The 24,136-nt window shown below is 50.6% G+C and overlaps 1 protein-coding gene across 6 annotated transcripts in view; it reads right to left on the minus strand.

Moving 5' to 3' along the window:
* Positions 1 to 5,357: 5,357 nt before the first annotated feature.
* Positions 5,358 to 24,136, minus strand: part of SYNE2 (spectrin repeat containing nuclear envelope protein 2) — a 350,331-nt gene continuing 331,552 nt past the window's right edge. For 4 of the 6 annotated variants that reach the window (XM_066342067.1, XM_066342064.1, XM_066342068.1 and 1 more), the window contains 16 exons: positions 21,816 to 22,003; positions 21,217 to 21,367; positions 20,678 to 20,860; positions 19,066 to 19,203; positions 17,760 to 17,954; positions 16,680 to 16,962; positions 16,103 to 16,171; positions 15,049 to 15,188; positions 13,110 to 13,224; positions 12,172 to 12,374; positions 10,977 to 11,177; positions 10,033 to 10,161; positions 8,101 to 8,292; positions 7,283 to 7,360; positions 6,672 to 6,721; positions 5,358 to 6,435 (listed from right to left, as the gene is read on the minus strand). In XM_066342067.1, the coding sequence (XP_066198164.1) occupies positions 6,213 to 6,435; positions 6,672 to 6,721; positions 7,283 to 7,360; positions 8,101 to 8,292; positions 10,033 to 10,161; positions 10,977 to 11,177; positions 12,172 to 12,374; positions 13,110 to 13,224; positions 15,049 to 15,188; positions 16,103 to 16,171; positions 16,680 to 16,962; positions 17,760 to 17,954; positions 19,066 to 19,203; positions 20,678 to 20,860; positions 21,217 to 21,367; positions 21,816 to 22,003 (2,538 nt within the window). In that variant the 3' untranslated portion in view covers positions 5,358 to 6,212. The remainder of the gene's footprint in view (positions 6,436 to 6,671; positions 6,722 to 7,282; positions 7,361 to 8,100; positions 8,293 to 10,032; positions 10,162 to 10,976; positions 11,178 to 12,171; positions 12,375 to 13,109; positions 13,225 to 15,048; positions 15,189 to 16,102; positions 16,172 to 16,679; positions 16,963 to 17,759; positions 17,955 to 19,065; positions 19,204 to 20,677; positions 20,861 to 21,216; positions 21,368 to 21,815; positions 22,004 to 24,136) is intronic. The other 2 variants (XM_066342065.1, XM_066342066.1) reach the window with 2 other exon arrangements.

Genomic DNA, 24,136 nt, shown 5'->3' on the forward strand with positions numbered 1-24,136 from the left:
AATTTCATTGTTTAAAAAAAACACCAAAACCACACCTCACTCCCAGGGGTCAGTGAGCATGAAAAACAACTCACTAGTTAAAGGGTTAAGAGTCAGTACAGAAAATAAGCTTGATTTTTATAGGGACCAGGGGACCAGAATTATCCAGGTCAGTTTTCTTTCTTTCTGGATAGCTTCGAGCCCCCGTTGACAAATGGGGACGCGAGGCTGGAGTGGGAAGAGGGAGGCAAAGAAGGCAGCCTTGAACAATTACTTGCTGATGAAATTCTCTTAATTGTATTTATAAAATATAGGTTAAAAATAATAAAAATAAAAAAACCAGAATGAGGTCAAAGCCATTGCCACAGTACTTTGTAGTGAGGGTTGAATGTTGACGCTCTCGGTAGGCAGCAGACTGGACTCGGCTCCAAGCACCCTTTTATGCCTAATCCGGAGCTTTCCTGGACGAGCGTGCTCCCGTTTCCTTGGGAAAACGTGTCCGTGCTCGCTACTCGTTTTCTCAGATGCTCCTGCATGCTTCTGGAGGCTGCTGCTTTCACTGCATCTAGATTTAGCCCATCAGGAGCATGTGTTACTTCTGGTAAATTCTCGGCTCAGGTCTCACGTGTGTGTGCTGGGGATACGGGTTAGTTAAATCCACCGAGAAGGCTCCGCAGTTAGTCTTAGACTGGGTTTGGGCCAAGCAGGCTGCTGAGATAACATGATCTGTAGTTTAAAGATGTTTTTTGGTTTTTGTGTCTGTTTTTTTTTAAAATATTTAGGGCCCTTTCCCCCTTCCAGGTGAAGAGTTTTGAGTCTTTGTGCTCATCTGCTCCAAAACTGTCCCCTAAGACATTTCTAAGAAGAAACCAGTGTATAAGGTCAGGCTGCCATTTTTATGTTTTGGGTAAACCTGTCAATGTCCACTGTAAAGATCAGTCATTTCTTTCTTTTTTTAAATTGATTTTCAAGAGGCAGAGAGTGGAAGGGGGAGAGAGAGGAAAGCGTTCATTTGTTGTTGCACTTTGCTGTGCATTCATTGGGTGTGTCCTGTATGTGCCTGGACCAGGGATCGAACCTACAACCTTGTTGTTTTGGGATGATGCTGTAATCAACTGTAGTAACCGGCCAGGTCCAGTCCAGTCATTTCTTTTTAATAGTCATCTTTTTGGAGGGCATCCATACCCCCAAATGGTTCATGGGCAACTTAAAATTCTCCTGTAGAAATACAAAGATTTCACTGTTTTTCAAGTTTAGTTTTTAAAAAGAATTAACTAGAGGGAATAGGATCTGACAACTATAAACAGGAATTGAGTATTGAAAAACGAAACCCCATCCAACTACATTTTATGTACGATGGGAAAGTGATCTTCAGCTTTGCCGCAGACTTGTGTGACAAGATTCCTTTCCTCTATTTTGGTATGTAAATGTCATTTCATACGAGAAATTTACCGGTAATCTGTGGGCAATGAGTGAGATTTGGGCTTATTTCCAAACTTGAGTGTCTCACAGAGCGATACAGACACATTTCAGTTAAATAATGACCATGCAGTGTTCTTCATAGAGAGGACATTAGAGCAGAGTGTCCGCCCAGGTTCCTGGGAGAGAGCGGGCGATTCCCAAAGTGGACCGGGGCACCCCCGGGGGCTGTGCAGGAGTGTTCACAGGGTCTGACCCCCCCAATCCCCTTGGTCTGGCCCGTCACACGCTCACTGTCCACCAGGACTGCCTCTGAAGGATTCAACCTGAAATAATTTTGAAGAGATTTGTCTTGAAACCTTGAGGCGGGAACAGATGATTATTAGTTGTCAGCCTAATAATAACGGGTCTAGAGGTTAACTGTATTAAAAAACAAAACAACTCAAAGTCAAAAGCTCTGCGGTGAGATAGTCATTATTTAGATTACTTCACCTGCTAAATCAGCTGGAAGTACAATGATTTTAAATTTCAGGAAAATAAATCAGTTTTTCATTCTTGGCAGAGCCACATTATATATTCATAGATATAAGTTAAGTTGAAGCAATTCTAGAATTTTCTAGCATGTGAAAATCAAGTTTGACTACTTAAATCTGCTAAGGGGCTTCCATATATTGACACCTTCTCAAAATCAAGGTGCACCTTCAGTTTCTAGGTCTGTTTTGAAACATTTTTATTTAATAAGTTTTGACACGTTTCTTTAAGCCACTAAAAGTCTTTTAAAAACATAATAAAGGTTATATGAAGGAAATGGTAAAAATACATCGTTTAGTACCTAAAAATATTTGAGGAACATTTACTGTGTGCCAGAAATAGTTCTCAGGGCCTCATACCCCCAGTTAATCCTCATAACAATTCCTGTTACCCTTTTCCTGGCTCTGGGAACTAGACTATAAGCAAACTTGCTCAAGGTCACACAGCGAGTAAGGGACAGACTGAACACTGGCAGTCGGAATTCTAGTGCTGAAAGCGACCATGCAGTTTCAGTTTAACTAGTTAAAAATAAAACAACTTAAAGAAAATATACTGAGACTGCAGAATTCACTCATCAAACGCAATATGACAAGTATGGCTGCTCTGGAGTAAGCGGGGCCTGCTTGTGGTACCCACGCCCCCAGGAGACCCTTGCAGACCTGGATGTCCAGTCTCATTATTTATACATGTGTAAATGAAAGCCCAGAGGGGTAAACTGACCTGCTCGAGGTCAGTAAAACCACATCTGGCAAAGCTTAGACCAGAGCCCATCTTCTGCCAGCCTGGCCAGCACGGTTCCTACTGCAGGACGTGCTGCTGTGAGGGTCTGCCGCCTGAGCCAAATCTCAGTGCGTAATGGAGGGACGGCTACAGGACAGTGTCTTTACAGCCTACCTTCGCCGCTTACACGGGCCCGCAGGAACCATCAGCAGCTATGACGGGGGGAAACAAGATGATTCTGTCGTTCTCGCCCTCCCATCCTGGGCTCATCAGCTGGTAGGGAGCTCTGTTCTCACCTCATCCTGGGCTCCTCAGCTGGTAGGGAGCACTGCTCTCACCTCATCCTGGGCTCATCAGCTGGTGGGGAGCACTGCTCTCACCTCATCCTGGGCTCATCAGCTGGTAGGGAGCTCTGCTCTCACCTCATCCTGGGCTCATCAGCTGGTGGGGAGCACTGTTCTCACCTCATCCTGGGCTCATCAGCTGGTAGGGAGCACTGCTCTCACCTCATCCTGGGCTCATCAGCTGGTGGGGAGCACTGCTCTCACCTCATCCTGGGCTCCTCAGCTGGTAGGGAGCACTGCTCTCACCTCCTTCTGTCTGCTACTGCTTTCCCCAGGTGCAACTCCTTGGAAACTGACCGTGTAAAATTCTCTCATCTCTAAGGCTTCCCTGTGGAGTCCGTTTTGCCTGTGAAACATGCCCTTGACTCTGTAGCTCTCAGACTTGCTGGAACGTGGGCTCTAGTGGCAGCTCTGAAGGTGTGCATTCTTTGCGACATGTGATCATATAACCCTGTTTGTTGCTTTGGAGTCCGGGATCCTTTCTCTCCTGCATTCCCCAGATCCTTTTTGTATGTGGGCCAGTCAATTACAGGACGATGGGTTTCCTTTATGGGAAGGGCACAGGCACGCCGACGCTGGCCCCAGACCGCCCTGCGAACTGCACAACCTGGGCTGCTGCCCCTGCTCTTCTGCGCTGGGGGTCGGAGCGCCGTGACTCTCGGCCCTGTAACTATTATATTACTCAGTGGTTCTGTGTACCTCGGAGCCTGCTGGCTGGCTAGCGTTTGTCATTTCTTTCCAGATGAATGCTTTGTACCATTAGCAGGCTTTTACCCTTTGGCCTTTTTACAAATGAATGTTTGCTGTTTTGTGAAAGAAGATTTCGAGGCCGCTTGCTGCTCCCCCAGGTACTGCTTCTTCTTTGCTGTGTCCCTTACATGTTTATGGAACTGTTGCAGAGAGAAGTTTAATGTCATACAAGCTAAATAAAGTGTTTTTCATGATTTTGGTTTTAAAAATGTGTTTGTTGGGAGCCGAGTTAAAGGATTTTCAGTAATTAGGCAAAGTAGTGTTCCCATTTTATTCTGAATTCTATTCTATTTTAGGTTTGCAGAGCCTCTTAAGAATTTGATGAAAACCATGAACACTCCTGGAAAAAGGTACACAAAAACACAAATGCTTGCAACCAATTTCAAGAGTTAAGAACCTCTGACCTAACCTGTTGAAGACGTTTTAAACAACAGGAACGGAATCTTGAGCTAATCTCACACTGGTGACGTATGACTGCAGGTGCTGTGTGCCCAGTAAGATGCAGCCTGCAAATACACCTGTAAGCTTGGGTAGATATTCTGTAATTATTTCACCTGAGTCAGTGTTACACCCCAGTTAGGGATGGGGAGAAAATGATTCATTCATACTGAAGTTATCTTAATGTCCAGAGTCATTGGAAAATTTCCCTTGTGGATTAAACCTTTGGGACCACACTGAGCTTTGAGGGAAGAAAGGCTGTCCTGGGGCGAGCGCTTATCCAGAGAATTGATGTGCGTAATTAGGCTCTAAAAGGCAAACAACACTTTCCTTCTGGCAACTTTGCCTTGCCCAGACCCTTCTGCTAGGCAGATAAGGTCCGCAGACGGGTCCCTTCCTTTGGGCTGCACGGAAGGAGGGAGAGGCCTGCCTTTTGCATCTGGCAGAACTGGAGCATAGGCCTTCCAACCAACTCGGTGGCATAAAGAGAAAGTTTGGGTACTATTTTCACTTACATTTCTCTCTGGGATTCTTGTAATCCATGAAATGTGGCAAATTATTTTAAAGAGTTAAAAGATTCTGAAGTTACCTGGTAAAAAAGGACCTTTCCCTCCGTCCCCACCCCTCTAACAGTTTGGTGAGGGGTACAGCTGCTCGGGACCCGCTGCAACAGACCTGGGGATGTCAGCCCCTCGGTTTCCCCTGGGGGGGGGTTTGGGAGGAGAGAGAGGACCGAGACTGCTGCTGAGCCCGTGCTGCCCCCCCCCCCCCCCCCCATGTAGGAGTGGCTAACGAGGAACTGGTTCAGAAACTTCTGATCACCCTCTCTGTTTCGGTGAGAGACAGACCGTGGCAATGGGGCTGTATGCAAAGCAGGTGCCTTGGCCTGTAATGTTGGTTCAATGTGACTAGTTAGCTGGGAGCAGAGAACTCTGGGTGAAACGATCCTGCCCTTTGTGACCACCCACCGCCCCACGCTGCCCCCACAGCACTGGAGGGCACACACACTGGGTAACTGCCGCATCCAGGGTCTGTCTCTAGACCTTATGTTGTTCTGTACAAACTCATATAAGTTAAGCTTAGCATCAAAACCAATAAATCCCTCCAAACAGTTTAAAAACAATTTTTGTTCTCTGGAAGATTAGGTGTTTTGTAATATAATTGAGCACAAGAGGATGGCTATTTTTTGTTTTAATGAGAAACATCTGGGTTGTACATATGACAAACGGCCTCAGGTATCTGTACCAACCCCCAGTGGCCAAACAGTTACAACCTGAAGTATCACTTTAAATGTGAAAAAGTCTTATAAAATTAACTTACAAAAATGTCCCTATCAATGTAGTTTGGCATTTACTGTACATTAGTCAAAAGCTCTAGCTAAAATCTGATATTCTTTAAAAAAATCAAAGTGTACATTCATACAGATTCAGCATTGTTAAAAAATATGCACAAAGAACCACATTCATGCAATATAATTTCTTTAAAAATTTAAAGCAATATAAAAGAGCAGACCTAAGTACTGAACAGAACGTTTTGGTTTACAACCTGTAGCTGGCGACTGCTGGCTGGTTGGGGCGAAGTTAATTCTAAACATTTAAAATATGATTGTTTCAACCAAGCAGCCAAGGGTGCATGTGAGTTTCTGAACCATTTCTAAGGCGGACTCTGCTTGCTTGTTTCTAGAATATAGACTGTGTGCTGAACACTACTGTTCATCCGATCATATTTAGCTACATTTTAATAACGCTGTTTTACAAATAAATCAGAATTCACACAGTGCCTGGCCCTTCGGGAAACTGCAGTTTCCAGAGATCCCAAAACTAGTCAGCTAGCTCTGCCAAACTGCCCGGGGCACCAGCCGCCTGGGCCCCCTGCCCTGGGTCCCTAGCGCGTCCCGCGGGCCAAGCCCCGAGGGAGGTGTCGGCAGCAGGTCCCTGGACCACGCTGCCACTCGGCCCCCCGCAGGTCGGTCTGGGCCGTGAGTGGGGACCTGCGCAAACAGGCCGGTGCTGCCGGCCAGGCCGAGCCGCTCTACGTGGGGGGCGGCCCATTGGTGTACCTCAGCATGGGGTAAAAGGACCTCGCGAAGTTGTTGGCCTGGGTGCAGCTGTAGTCCTCCTCGGAGGAGGGCAGCAGGCAGGCCAGGAGCAGCAGCAGCAGCAGGAGCAGCTGGAGGGGCAGTGCCGCCCGGAGCACGCGGGACAGGAAGGAGCGCTGCGGCCTCGAGCGGCCTGGCTCCGCGGCGCCGGGCGCCCTGTCAACAGAGAAGGCAGCGAGCTCGCCAGGAGGTTCCAGAGGCAAAACCCACTTGTGTCACCCGACCCCCTGCTTACGGAAGACACCCAGGACCCGAGGTTAAAGTGGGGCCGGAGGCTGGGGCGCAGGGGCAGAGGAGAAGCCTCGCCCTTTCCAGAGGGAAGAGCGGGGTTTTTCGCAAAGCCCCGCCGGCGATGGCGCGGACAAGGTCGCGAGGCGCGCGGGGCTGCTTACCTGCCCTCTGGCTCGCTCCTGCCTCTCGTAGTTCTCTCGGCTCCAAGCTGCTGGGTAAAAACAATCCAGTTAGTCAAATACAGCTTCGTTCTGTCAGTGATGAAACAGCCTTCCTTCCTCAGGTCAGCTTCCCGACAGGGTTTAAGCTGGACACACCGGCTATCACTCTGCGGCGTGACATAACTGGGTTTGTCGCTGTTGTTAATGGAGATTGCGGAGCCTCCTCAACGCCAGAATGGCTCCTATCTTTCTCAACCCGCTGCAGTCCCAAAGAGAAACGACCATGAGACAGCCCTTGGGTTAGGTCTTTAAAAGTCTAATTCTTTTCCTTCAACCTTAGGAGTAAGCCTCTCCAGACTGACCAACAGGTTGAAGCACTCTGTGGACTCAGGAGTTCCCTACTGGGGCCTTGGAGTCCCGAGCTGCCATCCTCTCCATGACCGAGAACTAACCAGTGCGGTTCTCACAGGCGGACCCTGCTTGTTTCTAGAATACATAGTTCTATGTGCTGAACATCACTGTTCATCTGAGCACGTTCAGCTACATTTTAATAATGTTGTTTTACAAATAAGTCAGAATTCACACAGTGCTTGGCTCTTCGGGGCTCTCACCTTTGCCTGGGGAGCTGGCACAAACGCTGGCAGAGGCTGGTCTCCGGCATCCAAGCTGGGCAGAGACGGGTCTGGGATCTGAAAGCAACAGACCCAGGGTTTGATCAGCTCAGGGGAAAGAGGTTCTGAATTGTCTCAGCGTAACCATGTGCTCCATGCTGCACCACCTTCCCTGCCCCCAGCTCACATCTTTCTGGAAGAGGGGGCTCCTCCCTTGTTCTCCCCACTCTAACAGGGACTTTTGCAGACTAAAGGGATGTAAGCATGGCCCACCTCTTGCACTTAAAACCCATAGCACACATCGGGGGAGGCTGAGTTCAGGAGCAAGAGGGACAGAAATAGTTGGCAGTGAGCTCGTGGAGTGCTGATGGGGTCATGTGGCCGTGGAGAGACTAGAGTCTCAGCAGCCCAGGAGGAAGTACATACTCGGAATGGAACGGCCGCAGTTTGGGTATTTGTTTGTTCTGGGTTGGAATACAGTTAAAAGGCAGAAAGTAGACAAATGAGAGAGTGACCAGGACAGAGAAGAGGGGTTAAAAACGTGGCACGTGGGAACAGCGGAGTCGAGTCTCCAACGTGAAGGCGAGGCAGAAATGACAGGAGGGTCAGAACTGCTTTCAGTAACCCAGCCGTTAACAGTAAGGTGCTCTTGTTATATCCTCCTACCAACGATAACACAGCCTCAAAGAGCCTATGGAACTCTGTAAGGTAACACAGCTAGAGAGGGGCGTGACCTGAGACCCCACTCAGGTGGCGTGCTTACGGCCTCCCTTCTGCAGCATCCAGTATGCCATCTTTATAGGCCACAGGGGACTCACCTGGCTTCCCTGCAGGGACATTAAGTCTTGGGACACTTGCTCAAGTAACTGTTTGAGTTTTTTCTCGATAACATGCACCTTCTCTTCGGCCTCAATGTAGTCTTCTCCATGCCCCTTAGTAAGGAGGCTGTCTGAAATCTCTCGTAAGGAGTTTACTTGAGGCTGCCGTTCCACTAGCTCCTTTTCCAGTTGCTAAAAACAAAAGAGGTGTGAACCAGTTTGTTTATCTGAAGGGGCAGCTCGTGGGGCCGGATGAGGCTTTCTCCTCCTTCTGGGGTGAATGGGGGGTGGTGCTCCAGTCCAGACCCTCTGCTTGGTGAGCCTGAGTCCTCAAGCCTAGCACCGCTCACATAGCAAGCTGGTTATTCCCTAACTCCCCCCCCCCCCCTGCCTTTTTCTCAGAGACAGAGTGAGAGTCAGAGAGAGGGATAGATAGGGACAGACAGGCAGGAACGGAGAGAGATGAGAAGCATCAATCATTAGTTTTTCGTTGTAACACTTTAGTTGTTCGTTGATTGCTTTCTCATATGTGCCTTGACCGGGGGCCTTCAGCAGACCGAGTAACCCCTCGCTCGAGCCAGCGACCTTGGATCCAAGCTGGTAACCTCAGGGTCTTGAACCTGGGTCCTCTGCATCCCAATCTGATGTTCTATCCACTGCGCCACTGTCTGGTCTGGCACCCCCCCCCCCCCTTTTTATTCCTTCTTATTCTGGAGACAGTTATGTTAATGGAGAAGTTGAATCAGAGGAAAGAAGTGAGGAAGACAGGCCTTTATCCACTAATGGCAGGCGGTCAAGGGAAACTCTAAAGTGGATTAATTGAGAAAAAGCAACTTAAGCATACTATTTAGAACAGGGGTTGGGAACCTATGGCTCGCGAGCCAGATGTGGCTCTTTTGATGGCTGCACCTGGTTCGCAGACAAATCTTTAATAAAAAAAATAACGTTAAAAATATAAAACATTCTCATGTATTATAATCCATTCATTTCCTACTACTCATGTTCATGGTTGCTGGTGGCTGGAGCCAATCACAGCTGTCCTCCGGGAAAACACCAAATTTTTATTGGATAATGTGTAACGTATATGGGTCATTGTATGGCTCTCATGGAATTACATTTTAAAATATGTGGTGTTCATGGCTCTCTCAGCCAAAAAGTTTCCCGACTCCTGATTTAGAAGTACAGAGGTAGCTAGTCAATTCACTCGTATTGTTGAGGGTGGTTTATCTTGCTCACTGTCCAGTATGGTAGCCACTAGACAACACATGGCTATTAATTAAAATGGAAAGTTCATTTTCAGTCACAATAGCCACATGTCAAGTGCTCAGTAGCTGCCTGTGGGTGGTAGCCACCCTGCTGGGCAGAACACACACAGAACATTCCATCATCACAGAAAGTTCTATGGGACAGCATTCCCCAGGAGAGTGGGGCTTTACAAAGATTTTAGTACAAAAATGTTTTTTAAACACAATGACCAGCAGCACTGTGATCAAGGTATTTAAAATTAAAACCACATATAAATATGTGGATAAAAATGTAAACTTGTGATTGTAAGTGAGGACTCATGTTAACTTACTAGTGACATAAATATATGAAAACACAAGTAACCCCAAAGAAGTAAGATTTCCCTATAGTGGGGACAGAAGCTTCATACATGTGGACAACTGAGCATCACATTCTCCCCTACATGAGCTGTATTCACAAGGGAAAAAATACTTCAGTGGCCATCAGTTTCTCAGCATACTGCTAAACGCCTTGGTCCCCAGTGCTCGAGTCCTGAAGACTCCCTGCTCTTGGGCTGGGCCCTTCAGCCCTGCGGGCCATCTTGCTGCAGAACTACAGAGGGATCCTCCGTGGATGCCCCCGGGCACCGCTGTCCCCAGAAACACTGGGTGAGGCTAGCTAAGTGCTGACCCCTTCAGGAGAACTTACCACGAGTTCTTCCCGACCCTGCAGGACAACCTGGGGGTCTGCAGCTGGGTCAGTGACACGCGCCTTCTGCCTCCGGCTCTCCGCGCTGGCTAACCACAGGAGCAGATTTTGACTCAACTGGTGGAAGTCCTTGAAAAACAACACACATCATAGCATTAACCTTTTGTAAAACTAAGAGGTAAGGTGCACTTGCTACTTCTGGTCCAACAGGCTTTGCTCTTCTTGTCTTATCCAGTGAGTAAAAGGGCCCCCCAAACAAGAAGAAGGGGAAGTAGGGAGCACGTGGCACAGCCCTAGGAGGCATGCTGAAGTCTGCCAAGTGGTCAGTGCTGACAGGAAGGTGGGCTTCAGGATGCCCCACCTGATAGGACAGAGGAAGATCACAAATTACTCAACAAACATGCTGGGTTCAATCAGGGACAGGCTGTTGTGTGTGGGCTTACTGGTGGCTCACGTTCCCTAAGACGGGGTCAGAGGTAACACGCTGAGTATTTACTATGCGTCGGGTGCTGGGCGAAGATTACGAGCACGCAGTCCTAAAAAGAACCCTGTGAGGGAGGCACTCAAATTTCCTCCCATTTTTCAGATGCGAAAACTGAGGTCCAGAAGGCTCAATAATTTGCCCAAAGCCACACAGCTACTAAGGCTGCAGGGCCAGTTGTCTTAATCAGCCTTTCTGGCAAAAGGACAGAGATGGGGGACTGCTTGCCGGAACCCCATGCTCTGAGTGGGCCTGGGCAACAGGGCAGGAGACGCAGGGCAAGCGTCAGGCCCGGGACGGCAGGTGGGCGTCTTCAGGAACAAATGGTTAAAGCACTCGTTTTCTAACACAAGCCGTACGTGCTTGGCTGCACCAGAGCAGCCTGACGGTGATAAAAATATCCGCTTCTCCCGCCGACGTGGGCCTGGGCTCTGGGCCCTGGCCCCAGCTGTGGGTGGCGTACCTGGCACTGCATGAGCGACCGCCGTAGGCCCTCTCTCCAGCTGTCCACAGCGCCCTGCGCCACGTCCCAGCGCAGCCGCAGCTGGCCGACCCTCTCATGGAGCTCTCTGGCCTCGGGGCTCCCGGTCTGCAGGAACTCCTTGCTGTTCACGTTGACAGAAGCGGCTAAAGCCTTGTAGGTGTCAAAGGCTTTGCACAGCTCCTAGCACAGAAGACAGGACTGGATGAGGCACTGTGAAGACGGCGAGGTGGGCTTCATCCCGAACCTCCGTGGGGAGCAGATCTTCCAAATACGTCTCCAGGCCAAGGCCGCAGAGACCAGTGCGACCTCGCCTGTGACTGGCTGACAAGTGACAGGTGAGGGAGCTGCCTTACAAGGTCAGTGAACTTGGTCCGGGCTGAGAGCAGAGGCCTGTCTCCTGGCTGGCCGACTCAACCGCACTCTGTTGAGCTCTGGTTGGCTTAATAGCATTTCTGGACCAGATGAAAAGTTTTCCAGATCAAGTACACTTAGTCATGCTGCCTTTGCCCGTTGGCATCACAGAAGCGTTATTCATCAGGACGAATGGTTACCCCTGATCTATTCATATTCATGCGCACGTGAAGCAACCGTACAAATGTGAAGGCTGCCTGGATCCCCCCGGCACCCCAACCCCCTACCCTGGGTCCTCACAGGAGCACAGGCTCATGCTCGGGCCACCCCCAAAGTGCAAGGCTCAAACTGCCCCTCCCTGGTCCCTGGCCAGGCCTTCTAGTGGGGGGAAGGCTGATTGTGCAGGTGACAAATCCTAACTGTGGAGCAGAGCAACCAGATCATGCCACAGAACTGATCACTGGTCTCCTCCCTACCCTGAATGCTGTGCTGCCAGTCTGGACCACACGGCCTGGAAGGGGGTTTGTAAGCTGCCGCTCAGTGGCCACTGGCACCTCCGTAAGAGCCCACAGGTGAGGTGCCTCTGAAGTCAGAGCTTTCCAGCACTTTGCATCTGAGCAACACCTGCCCTGCCCTGGGGGACCATCTGTCAATGCTCTTCTGAATGAAACAAAGCTCTGCATCAACGGGCCTTGCCCGTTACAGGAGTAAAATGGAAGAGACCCACAGCCACCTGTCCCACTAACAGATCTGAACTGTTCGTTCGGCAGGGCAAGCGCTTGCGCGCGCACTCGGAACTCCTCCCCCTCCGCCTCTGACTCACCTTCAGCCTCTTCACCCTGAGTTCCATTCCCTGGACGTCGGAGGGAGGCTTTGCCATCTTTAACGTTTCTAGCTCTGCTTCCATTTTTTTCAGCCAGGTGCTGATGTCGCTGATATCCGAGTTCAGCTGCTGCAAGTCTTGCTTTATTCTGAGTTTCTTGCGAAGTTCTTGTTCTTGAATCAGCTCCCATCTGTCAAAGGCACCTGGAATAAAAAGCAGCAACCATGCAAGCAGATTCCTCTGCCTCCAATTCACTCTGGGCCGGGTGATAAGACCTGTAGGGGATGCCCTCTGCAGGAGGCTCAGCCCTGGGCAGTTACCACCTGCCCCGGAGTGTGGACTGGCGCGTTTCCCTTGCTTCAGGTTCAAGGCCAGCGCCAGCACGCTCCCACCCAGGCGAGAAGGAGGCGGCTCCCTGGGTCGGAGACCCAGCATGTTGCCAGTGTGTGTTCTGGTCCCAGGTTGAGCACATCAGTTCAGGCTGCTTTTAGGGAACTCTCTCGTTTGGTCTGTGAGTGACTGGGTCAGTGCTAGCAGCCCGACTTCAGTCTCAGTTGAGCATTATTTTTATAATCATTGAACTGGTCTCATGAGGAGACACCTGACACAAGTCTTTGACACAATCTTCCAATGTCTGATCTTTACATACAAGTGAAGTCAATAAAACATATACTTCTTCCACTGAGGCTCATTTTATCTATACGGAAAGAATAGTTTTAGAAGTCAAGTGAGCAGCCCAGGCATGTGTTCATAAAAATACAAGTCAGCTCATTCTAAAATCACATCGGCTGCGGCTGGGCGAGTGTGGCAGTTTTGCTGAGTTATATAATTGGGCAATTCCTAATTCATGTTCTGCTGAGCCATGAATTAAAATAAATTCCTGACTAGTCTCCAGGACAGACTTCAGCCCTCTTCACAACTGCCTGACTTAACTGTACCTGACTGCTGCCCCGTTAAGGAGGCCAGCCCCTCGTCGTCCCGCTGTGGGCTGCCATTCAAGACGCTCGGGCCTTCTTTGCCACCGTCGGTGCCGGGCGGTAACAGCAGCTTTACCTAGAATGAGCCAATTTTACGTTATCATTTATAAACTCAAAAGGCTGCAGAGTATCTTGGTTCACATTGAAAGGTAAGAGATGAGGCTATGGGAGGCCTTTCCTCCCAAGGGGACCTTGCTGGAAATACGAGGGCTTTCGTGGCGGGTGGCTCTGATGAGCAAGCAGGGCAGATGGCAGAAATGTAGCCTTGGCAGAGGCCCCAGGGAGGGGGAAGCAGTGATATGTCAGTATTGGCAATAAAATGACCCGATTTAATTGGAGGCTTCCTAACACTCCTCAAATGAACCATGCAAAGAGAGTTACAGCAATTGTGGAGCTTACCAGACCGTTACTGTGTTAGCGCTTTTATGCCTGTACAGTGTTTTAGGAAATTCTAGTGACCTCTGCCAGGCCCTCTGTAGGTGCTATTACTGTCACCAGGAATCAGAAGGACACAGAGGACAGACGTGCCTCCTGGCGCTGCTCGCTACCAAGCACTTCTCTCTCCCTGCTCTTCCGCTATCACAGAGCTGAGTGGGCAGCTCTGCTCTCATCTCAGGCCTTTCCAAAAATACAGGCGTCCGTTTTAGAAAAGCCCTGGTTTCTGTGGACTGTGTTCATGTGGCCTATTTGTGTAGCCTGAAGGAAATTTAAAACTCCTTCAGATTCCTGATGACGCGCCTGGTTTCAGACACCAAGGAAAGCGCTGAGCGGTTGAACACGGCCAGTGAGGAGCGCAAGCGGAGTTGCCAGAACCAGGGACGGCGAGCCAAGGCGCGGGGCTGGGGCCCCTCTTCCCCAGACAGTGCGACCTTATTCTGCACACAGACGCATGAAACATGACAGCTGCTTGCTAAGCAAGGGTTTCTGAATTGGCCACAGACAGTCCACTATCACATGACTGCTCTGACCACGTACAGCCGAGAATCCTATCTAGCCCTGTTCACTCCTAGACACAGAGGGCACTCTGAGGACTCATCCAGCGATGCCCACGTTGCTTCTGGTTTTCCTAAGAGACGACACTAAAAACACACAAGGCGTTTTAATTTCACCTCCGTCATTGCTAATTCTCTGCACTGAAAATGACCTGGGGCCAACATTAAATCCTAGGCTGCCTGCCCCACAACAGCTGCGTAGCCAGAGGCCTGCCAGGGACCCATGCTGCCAGAGGGAAATATCACTAGGGAGGAACAGTCACTGTCATAAATAACAACAGCAAACCATAATATACATAGTAGCGCGCAGTAGTAGCACTAGTAGTAATGATAATGGCAGGCACTCCTGAGGGCCTTCTTCCTAACTTCATACACTCCAGTCCCAACCACCACCATTATGTAAGGCACATTCATCCTCAGGTGCAGCCGGCTCATGAAAGCAAGGTCAAGTGCTTATGGGTCCAGAGCAATTGACTGGCGGGGCCAGGAATCAGACCCACGTCCACCACGGCACATGCTCAGATCATACCGGATATGGAGTCCTAACTTTTCAACAGGATGTGTGGGCAAAAGGTAACTATGACGAAGGTTTGGGAGCTCAGGGAAGCCCGCACTTTGCTTCTCCATTATTTGCATGGAGGAGTGATTCGGCAGTGATGATCCCTGCAGCATGTCCACACAGATAAAGATGGGTTCTGGCCTGAAATCTATCTTTAACTGCAGTCAGTTTGGGGCCAGGGTTCTAATGAAGTATGCACAGCTCAGCAGAGACGTCATCGCCCTGGGAAAACCAACTCAGAATGTGCCTGGGGAGTGAGCGCACACAATACACAGCTACACCCTCCTCTTGAACACTCTACCCATTTACTCACGCCCTTGGGCTGGGCTCCCAGTGGGGTCAGACTTACGTAGGCTGGTTTGTAGGGGGTGCTGGAATCTGAAGGGACGGGCTGCACATTCCTATCACCTCCCATTTGTTTGTAGCGGTGCTTGGGACAGGAAGGGCTGTCAGGAACGTGCCACGAGTGGCCCTCAGACATGGATTTACCTGAAACAAAAAACAACAAGCGCTAGGCCATTCTCTCCAAGCCAAGGATTCGTGTTTAGTTACACAGAGATGGTCATGGGTAACATGGCATCAGGTGACAGTGTAACATGAGTTCTGCAGCTTTCCTTGCAAAGCATGCACGTTTGCAAATGTCAGTATGTCCCAGAGGGAATGAAATGAGTCATGCAACTGAGCAACACTGGGCTTCGCCAGGTGGGTTCACAATGGAGCACGACGAACATAGGATTTGCTGCGGGACAGGTGGCATTTTGGAGCCGGGGTCTCTAGTGGTAGGGACACTGCAGCCAGCTGGGTCTGGGGGCCAAGAGGACTGAAGGCCTGTCAGGAGTGAGGGGAAGAGTAAACATCAGGATGGACTTGGGGACCAAAGGGCCGCGCGTGGCTGTACCTCACCACTGCAGACGGGCCGGGGCAGGGATTAAAGATTAGAGCTGCAAGTCAAGGACAGAAGGTTTCTTCTGCGACAAACGCAATAGTACTTCTAGCCCCTCCTACCCACTCACCCACCCTCTTCTCAGGAAATCAGCGTAAGAAAGAAAATAGTTCCAAACCAAGCCACCCTGAAGAAAGCTTGGCCCATGCCGAAGGCCTTGAGTTAGATGGCGGGAAAATAAAAACTTAAGAGAGGCAGCGTGACATATTTCCCTCTGCGCAGGCCTGACGGGGCGGGCGGGGGGGGGGGGGGAGGGATGGCGGCCAGACCGGCCCACCTGGGCGGGGCCTCGTGAGGAGCGGGCAGGTACGTGTGAGTACGGCAGTGTGAATACACCATGACGCAAGGGCCATGGTGTCCACGGAAGGCAGAGGTCAGACACGACACGGGAGCGAGGTTTAGGATGCAGTGTGCGCCACAGGACGCTGCCACGTCGAGACATGCACGGGCAGGGGCCTACCAGAAGATGCTTTCAAAGTTTTTGTGGTCATTTTAAGATATGCCTCAGGATTTTCAGGGATTTCTACATCTGAAAAAGAATAATGTCATTTTCCTCACTGCAGGTGCCTGTAGATGAAGGTCCCGTATTAAATTAAAACAGTAGAAACATTGTCTCACTGGAAGGAGAAAAGTAACTATCCTTTACCTGTTTTATTAAAAAGCTTAAAAAAACTAGGAGGAGTTTCTCCAGCCATCTCCCGACTGTCCAAAGCAGTGGTGGGGGAGGGGAGCGCACAGAGAGAAGGAAAACCATCTACAACTACTCTGAAAAACTCAACTGAAAAGTTCACTGATGAGCCTGAGCCATCACCGAATAGTCTCAATGTCCCTGCGTGAATTTCCCTTTTTCCCTTCCATCACATCGTTAAGCCAGCTCTCCGGGGAGTCAAGAGTAGGCAGGACAGAACACAGAAAGCCACAGGAGGTCTAGGTCAGCCATAGATGGACTCTGGATCAGGGTTGGCCATGTTGCTAAGGGGCTAAAAACATGGCCGGATGGCTCAGTGTCAAGGGCTCGGCACCCCCAGGCCTGTTACCTGACAGTGCGCTGTAGTATGGGCCTTCCTCGTCGTCTTCGTGAGAGGAGGAGCCCCCCACGTCGCCCGTGTGATCCCACTCCAGAGGGATGGAGTCCACGCTGACGGGGGTCTCGCAGCCTGACCGCTCGGGCCCCAGTGCTGGGGGCACCAGGTGACAGAGGGACTGCGGGGACGAGGGCTCCTCCATCTCTCTCCTCTTCCGCCAAGAGTCCGTCTGGATCTCTCTGGGGTCTTCCATGTCCGTTTCGTTCTCAGAGGCCTCCTTTTCATCTTCCAAGCCCTAAAATGGGAGAACCCAGTTTTCAGAATTAATCAATTAATCTAATTACCGGCTGTTGCAGTTATGAGGAGCCTTAGAAGTCGGCCTGTCCGGCAGCTCCTGAGAAAAGCCACCAGCCACATTTCTGAGGAAACTAAAACGCATCAGGCTCCCAGGCGATTCCAATTTAGACCATCTAGTGTGGGGCCTCGAATTTCTAGTTCCAAAACTCCATTTCCTTTCCTAGATAAAAAGCTTAAATTTGATAACCTACGTTAAACAACTTCATCTAGAGAACAAATGGAAGCCAAAGTTTCATTGATGGTTAATGGCAGGTTCCTTCCGAAATCAGAAAATTAAAAATTAAAAATTTTTTGAAGGCTGTTAGTGTTCTGATTAAGTCACACGTTCAAGGACCCCGTGGACCAGGTTTTCTCTTTTTATCCCTAACCTTACTGTCTAGAATACAGACTCTTATTCTGTGTTACAACGACTCTAAGAAAAGTGACTATAAGTTGCTATCTTTAAAAATGAGAGTAACGTAAGCTATTGTTGAGGCTATGCTGATGAAGAAATTATGTTGGATGCTGGCCAGTTGAAGACACAAAAAAAACGAAAGGCAGGCAGTTGTGTTGGTGGGTGAAAAAATACAAAGCAGGCAAGAATTTTCAGAAGTGCTATCCTTTCTATCGGGAAATAGGAGCTTCTAAGTAACTGTGACAATTTTTCAACATAGTTTTTTAAAAAAAGTCATAAGATCAATCACTGTTAACCATCCCATGGGAAGTCTGGTAACATATCCAGGGAGTGGCCCCTACCGGGGCGCGGGAGGTCAGCCGCCGGTGGAAGCGTGACACCCTGCCGAACACCTCCTGGCAGTATCGGTGGAGCTCCTCCAACTCGTCTTCAATCAGCACGGCATCTAGGGGCTCGCTCTTCTGAATCAGCTGCTCCCCGAAAACGATGAGCTGATCGATCTTGTTGGTGTTCAGTGTGATTTCCTGTTGGAAACCCTATGTAGAATATGAGAAAGGATTTCAAAGAAAGAAATTTCTCTGAGGATCCAGTGTCTATTTCTTCTAACAAGCTACAGAAAAAAGCATTAAAATTGTCAATGATTGTTTTGTTCCCTCACCTAGTACTTCAAGCATCATCAATTTTTAACAAGGTGACAAAGATTTAATCATTTAAAATGACTTCACATTATGTTATTCCTCCCCTTTCTGGGCACTCACTTTTCCAATAAAATAATTCTGAAAGTTTGACATGGACGGACATTACTGGTATTGTTGTCCTACTGACTCTTGGTAGAAACAGAGAAGTTCCCATAGTAAGTCACCAACGGGCCTGTGCTTCTGCTGAAACAATACCAGTGCTCAGTAGTGCCATTATAGTAAGGAAAACAAATTTCTATTCCCAATTTCTTGTAAAATCTAGCCAAGGAGGAAATGCTGTGAGATTATGGGGTAATACAGATTATTTGTATCAGTGGGAGAGGAGATGGTATCTGCTCTGGGCTCCACTCCTGACAGAGCTTTTCCCTATTATACTGCACATGTGCGCTCAGACCTGCGTGCTGGAGAAAGAGCGTCTCATGAACTTTTGTTTGGAACCTAAAGAGTGTTCTTTCCTTTGATGATTAAAATTACAGGTGGATGCAGCCTGGCTGCTTTTACAGTTCTGGAATCTGTTCCCACCCAGGGTATCCGGTGAAATTTGTACTCGCCTCTGCAAAGGTGCATACTTTTCTTTTTCCTTTAAGTGAGAGGCGGGGAGATACACAGACTCCCACATGTGCCCTGACTGGGATCCACCTGGCTATCCTATTTGGAGCCGATGCTTGAATCAACCAAGCTATTTTTAGCACCTGAGGCCGACATACTTGGAGCAACTGAGCCATCCTCAGCGCCCAAGGCCAACACTCAAACCAATCGAGCCACTGGCTGCAGGAGGAAAAGAGGGAGAGAAGGGGGAGGGAAAGAGAAACAGATGGTCACTTCTCCTATGTGCCCTGACGAGGAACTGAACACAAGGATGTCTATATGCTGTGCCAATGCTCTAGCCACTGAGCAAATTAAGCCAGGGCTTAGGTGCATTAAGAGGGGCTGAGAGAGAAAGCCTTACGTTCAGTTGGCGCATCTTGTCATCAGCGTCACTCTCGGAGAAGTGCTCCACATTGGTCAGCTGCAGGTCCATCTCTGTGAGCCACACCAGGATGCTCTCCCTGGTGCCCTCAAATTCTTCCCTTTGATTGGTGAAATGCTGCAAAAGGGGAAGAAAAATACGTGTGTGTTGATGGCAGAACGAGAGTGCAGGCAGACAAGTTACTTCTGGCTGAAGGGCACGGACCCCTGGAGTACTCAGACAGAAGCTTGTCTCCAGGAACCCCGGGGACCCACGCATTCAGGGACCAGCGTGGGGTCAGGAGCCTGGGGTCTGCCCTGGCAAGTGAGGGTACAGAATATTGGCCGTGATCTTTAAGGTCCTTGCAGCACTTAAAATTTTCTAATACTCTAGTCTAAGTTGGTGATTTTCTCAACCTACCCTTTGAGGAACCTTGCCTGCTTTTACCCATTAGCTGTCTGTGGAAGCGTTTGCCTGACAGAAGGATTCAGTAGCTTGCAGACAAATAATTACTGAACTCAGGGTTGAGCCTGGACCAGTGCTGCACCGGGCTTCACTAATGTATCATAATTCTGGATGTGCTTCCTCAGAGAATGAGGGCCCTGAGGAGGACTCAGCACCTCCAATTAAGGATGCCTCTCAGGTTACATCATAGATGGGCAACCTACTCTCACACAAACGTAACTTTCGGTGCCAAATGAGGGTCGCAGCCAAGCCAGCAGGAATTAAACTAATGCAAGGGGGTTGCCTGAGATGCTAGCTAGTTTCTTCCTGAGAGGGTTAAAAAACCCCAAAGCCCAGATTTTCAATCTTTAGAATGGGTTCAAGAGCATCATGTCCTGAGAACAGAAGCAGGGGTTAAAATTACTTCCTGCAGACACAACGCACACTGGCCCCGGCAGTCTCTACCTGGGCCCACAAAGGCTGGCACGGCACGACTTCTGAACAACAGAAATCTAAGGTGAACGTTACATTAAAAAATTTTTAAAAAGCCCTGGCTGGATGGCTTGGATGGTTAGAGCATCGTCCCGAAGCGTGAGGGTTGCTGGTTTGATCCCAGGTCAGGGCACACACAGGAAGAGACTGATGTTCCTTTCTCTCTCTCTCTCTCTCTCTCTCTCTCTCTCTCAAATCAATAAACATTAAAAAAATTATCCATGAAATATTTAAAAAGGAAAATAAAACCCAACCTCTGTGTGCTCTGAAATTCAGAGAACTGCTGTCCCAAACCTGCACAGTGCAGAGGGGGCCCTGCCCAGGAAACAACAGGACAGAGAAGTGGACAGCTGGACAAAGCGAGCCTCCGTCCAGGCGGAGGTGCAGCCCGAGGCTGGCTGTGCTCACCCCGTGGGCAGTTGCAGGAAGCGAAAAAAGAGATGTGTTCGCTAACACGCATCAGATAGACAAGCTCGGCCTTAGAAGCCTGCTCACAGGCCCAAGACCGCTCTGGAAACAGAGCTGGCAGCTCTGGGCTTGAACAGAAGGGAAGAACGCTAAGCTAGCTCAGGCCTCCCCTGAAACCTCCCACCCGCCGCTCGGCTGCACCCCAAGACCACACGTCGCTTCTCCCCGAGTCTGCAGCAGCCCCGAGACGGACGCGGGAGGAGGTTACCCGGAGTCGCCGCAGGATGGCCGTGACCCGTCTCTGGAGGCTGTCCCAGCGCTGGTTGCCCTCGTGGACCATCTGCTTCAGCCGGCTGGCCGTGTCGGTGCGGTTCTCGCGGGCCAGCCGCCGGTACTGCTTGTTGACCAGCTCCAGCTGAGTGAGCCTCTCGTGGACCTGCCGCTGGAAGGCCTGCGCCACACGGAGCAGCCGTCAGGGCCGGGGTGGCGGCGCCGGGACGCCCCTTCCAGACCCCCGGCGGCCGGCTGCACGCGGTGAATCCCCAAACCAAAGTGGCAACGGGGTGGGGGGCTGGCTTCACCCGCTCCTTTGATGCCAAGAACAGGCTCTCACGTTCACTGCCTGCCCGGCGGCACGCGTCGGGAGTGCCTGGCCAGCCTGTCTCAGCAGCCGACGGCAGGCTGTGGACGGGGCCCTGGGCAGGGCTGGGGGAAGCCATCCCTTAGAGCCAGCCAGTCGTTCTAGCTGCCCCTGAGGCTGCCGCAGCCTCGGTCCCGGGAGCACCGGGCTGGGGAGGGCCCACTCACCTCAAACCTCTTCAGCTCTTCTTTGGCCACCGTGTACAACACCTCTGAGGAGTTCGGGAAGGCCGCTGTCCTCTCGGCTGACTTGAGCCAGTCTTCAAAGCGGGAGTAATCATCTAAGAACTTCTGCCACAGGCGCCAGGTCTCCTCGATTCTGTCAGAAAGGAGGCAACTGAGTGCAAGCCACCCATCTGGACCACAGCTCTCGCACCCCCTTCTCTCCTGACCGGTCCCATTCCTGACCGGCCCCGCCCCCCACACCCAGTGCTGGCACCACCGAGGTGGAGAGACCCTAATACCCTTCTGGGAAGTAACCAGGGACACTGCTTCTTGGTCAGGTTACGGTTGTTCCAGGAGGTGCCAAGCCCCTTAAAGCTCCTACCGCAGAAGTTAACAGCAGACAGGGCCTCCTCCACTGCCTTCTGCTGGGGACACGGGGGTACAGGGCCAGCCCCGGTTACACCGCAGCATGGGAGAGCGGGGACAAAGGTACTACCCCAGTGGTATGTTTTCCCTTGAATCATGTCTTTAATAAGCACTAGTTCATCTACTGCGCCTTCCCTGCCAACACTCCAGACACGTGGGGGCAGCTGGGTTCTTACTTCATCCGCCGCTCCATCGACATGGCGCAGATGTTCCTCCAGCGTCTGTCCAGGCTTCTGGTGGTCTGCTGGATGGAGTCACACTCGGTCTCATTGGCACAGGCGTCGGAGTCGTGCAGGAGGACATCGCAGATGTTGAACACAGACTCCACCCCTGCACTGTGTTGTTCGATGTCTCGTTGCAGGTCCTATGATTACAGTGGAGGCAGAAGCGCCTTGAGACCACGGTGGTGGTGGACGGGTCGGCATCCAAGGTTAGGGTTAGGGGCACAGTCCCGGGGGCACGCCCGCGCTGGAGCAGCAACACAGACGGAGTCTCCCTCATCTTTGTGCAGCCCTTGTGCTGCAGCCGCTGACACAGAACCTAAGCCCTGACAACCGCGGGGATGGAGCTGCTGAACTGACTGTGTCTGGGAGTGGGAACAGTAGGGGACCCCTCCTGAGAGCCCACTGCCCCACAGACGGTGAGGCGGCACGGGACCCACTCCATACCACCCGACTCCAAGGGCCTCCAAGGCAGACGCGGCTTTGGGGACGTCTTCCATGGGAAACTGAGTTTTTTCAGCAGGATTTAAAACTTGGCAACAGAAACTCTTAACCCTTTATGGGTCACAGAATTCTTAAATCTACTAAGACCTTTGTGTTATCTTCACACAGACCCCAGGTCGTGCGTGCTGAGTGAGCCTCTGGTGGAGCTGCACAGTCCACAGCCTCCCATGAGCCCACCCCAGGGCTCCACAGACCAAGGGAAGGAATCGGAGGCAGACACCCCGCCCCCACTGACGGGGTCCAGCCAAGCGTGGGGAGGGGAGTCGTGTCCTGTGATGGTGATACTGATGCAGTCCCCTTATTCGGAAGGAACATTCACGAAAATATATGGTTGTAGGAAAAACAGAAAACTTGTTTAGGAATAAACATGGTATTTTCAGTTATTACTCAGAGACGATGTCCTTCACTGCTGTCTGCTCCTCATGTCAGGAGTGATAAGGGGCCTGTTTGTTTTGCCAATCTAAATGAATTAGGCTTCTCCTGACATCCAAATTAATCCTACTGTCCAAATTACACTGCGAAATAGCAGAGTTAAACAAGCCGCTATCGACAGTAAAAGTTCCCTGGATTTAACAAACGTCAGCTTGCAGGAGGAAGGACTTGATAAACAGCGCCCGCCACCGTCCACAGGAAGGCACCGTGCAGTTCACTCTGGGTTATCTCAATGGCGAATTTTGGAGATTACATAGGACTAATACTTCTTACGTTTCTTCTAATAAATGCGCAATTTGGATCACTCTGTGTTCAAGTGGATAGGAAAGAACAAAATGCTAACACTCAAATGTATTTTAAACCAACCAGTTCTTAACACAGATCCTAACTGATTAAAACGAGCGCCTCCACGTGGCACTCAGAAGGAAATGTGTTTTCCGCTCTCACTCTGCACGTCCCATGAGGAGATGCGCAGCCCCGGACAGACGAAAGCCTGACACGCTGCCTGCGGGGAGTCTCCTGGGGCCAGGGCGAGGACGGGCTTTCTAATGACTACGTTTACGGAGAACTCTCACCGGTCCACGGAATTGTCCCGGGCTTTCCTAACATTTACCCAGATCGATAGAAATCCCTTTTAACTTTGTTAAAATAATAAATAAATAAGGAACCCTAACACCGGTGCTAAATGAGTAATACCGAAAATAGTCCTACCAATGGTACCCACTCAGGAGTGAGTCTGCACAATAATTAGATTTCAGAAACTGTTCCAATGTAATCTGAAGAAGCGGACCTAAGAAACAACATAAAACAAAGTGAAAGGTCTTTGCCAGCAGTTCTGGAAATGGGCTCCTGCTCGGTTTGTGTTTCTGCGCCCGAGCAGGTGACACAGAGCCCCGGAGCCGGGAAGGAGCTCCGGACAGGGGAGACAGGAAACTGGGAACGCAGCCAGGAGGAACGAGCACACAGAAGGGACCAGAAAAAGAAGATAAAGGAAGCCAAGAAGAAAACCAGGCTGAGAGGGCAGAAAATCACGTGGGTGGTGCCCAGGGTGGTTTCGGAACGTCTCCCTGGGAGTAGCCGGGGTGGGGAGCACGTCTGTCGGGTGGTCGTGGGGAGGAGTGGGGAGCACGTCTGTCGGGTGGTCGTGGGGAGGAGTGGGGGGGGTGGGGAGCATGTCTGTCGGGTGGTCGTGGGGAGGAGTGGGGGGGGTGGGGAGCACGTCTGTCGGGTGGTCGTGGGGAGGAGTGGGGGGGTGGGGAGCACGTCTGTCGGGTGGTCGTGGGGAGGAGTGGGGGGGTGGGGAGCACGTCTGTCGGGTGGTCGTGGGGAGGAGTGGGGGT

Source organism: Saccopteryx leptura, chromosome 6 (genome assembly GCF_036850995.1).
Source record: "Saccopteryx leptura isolate mSacLep1 chromosome 6, mSacLep1_pri_phased_curated, whole genome shotgun sequence".
Lineage (NCBI taxonomy): Eukaryota > Metazoa > Chordata > Mammalia > Chiroptera > Emballonuridae > Saccopteryx > Saccopteryx leptura.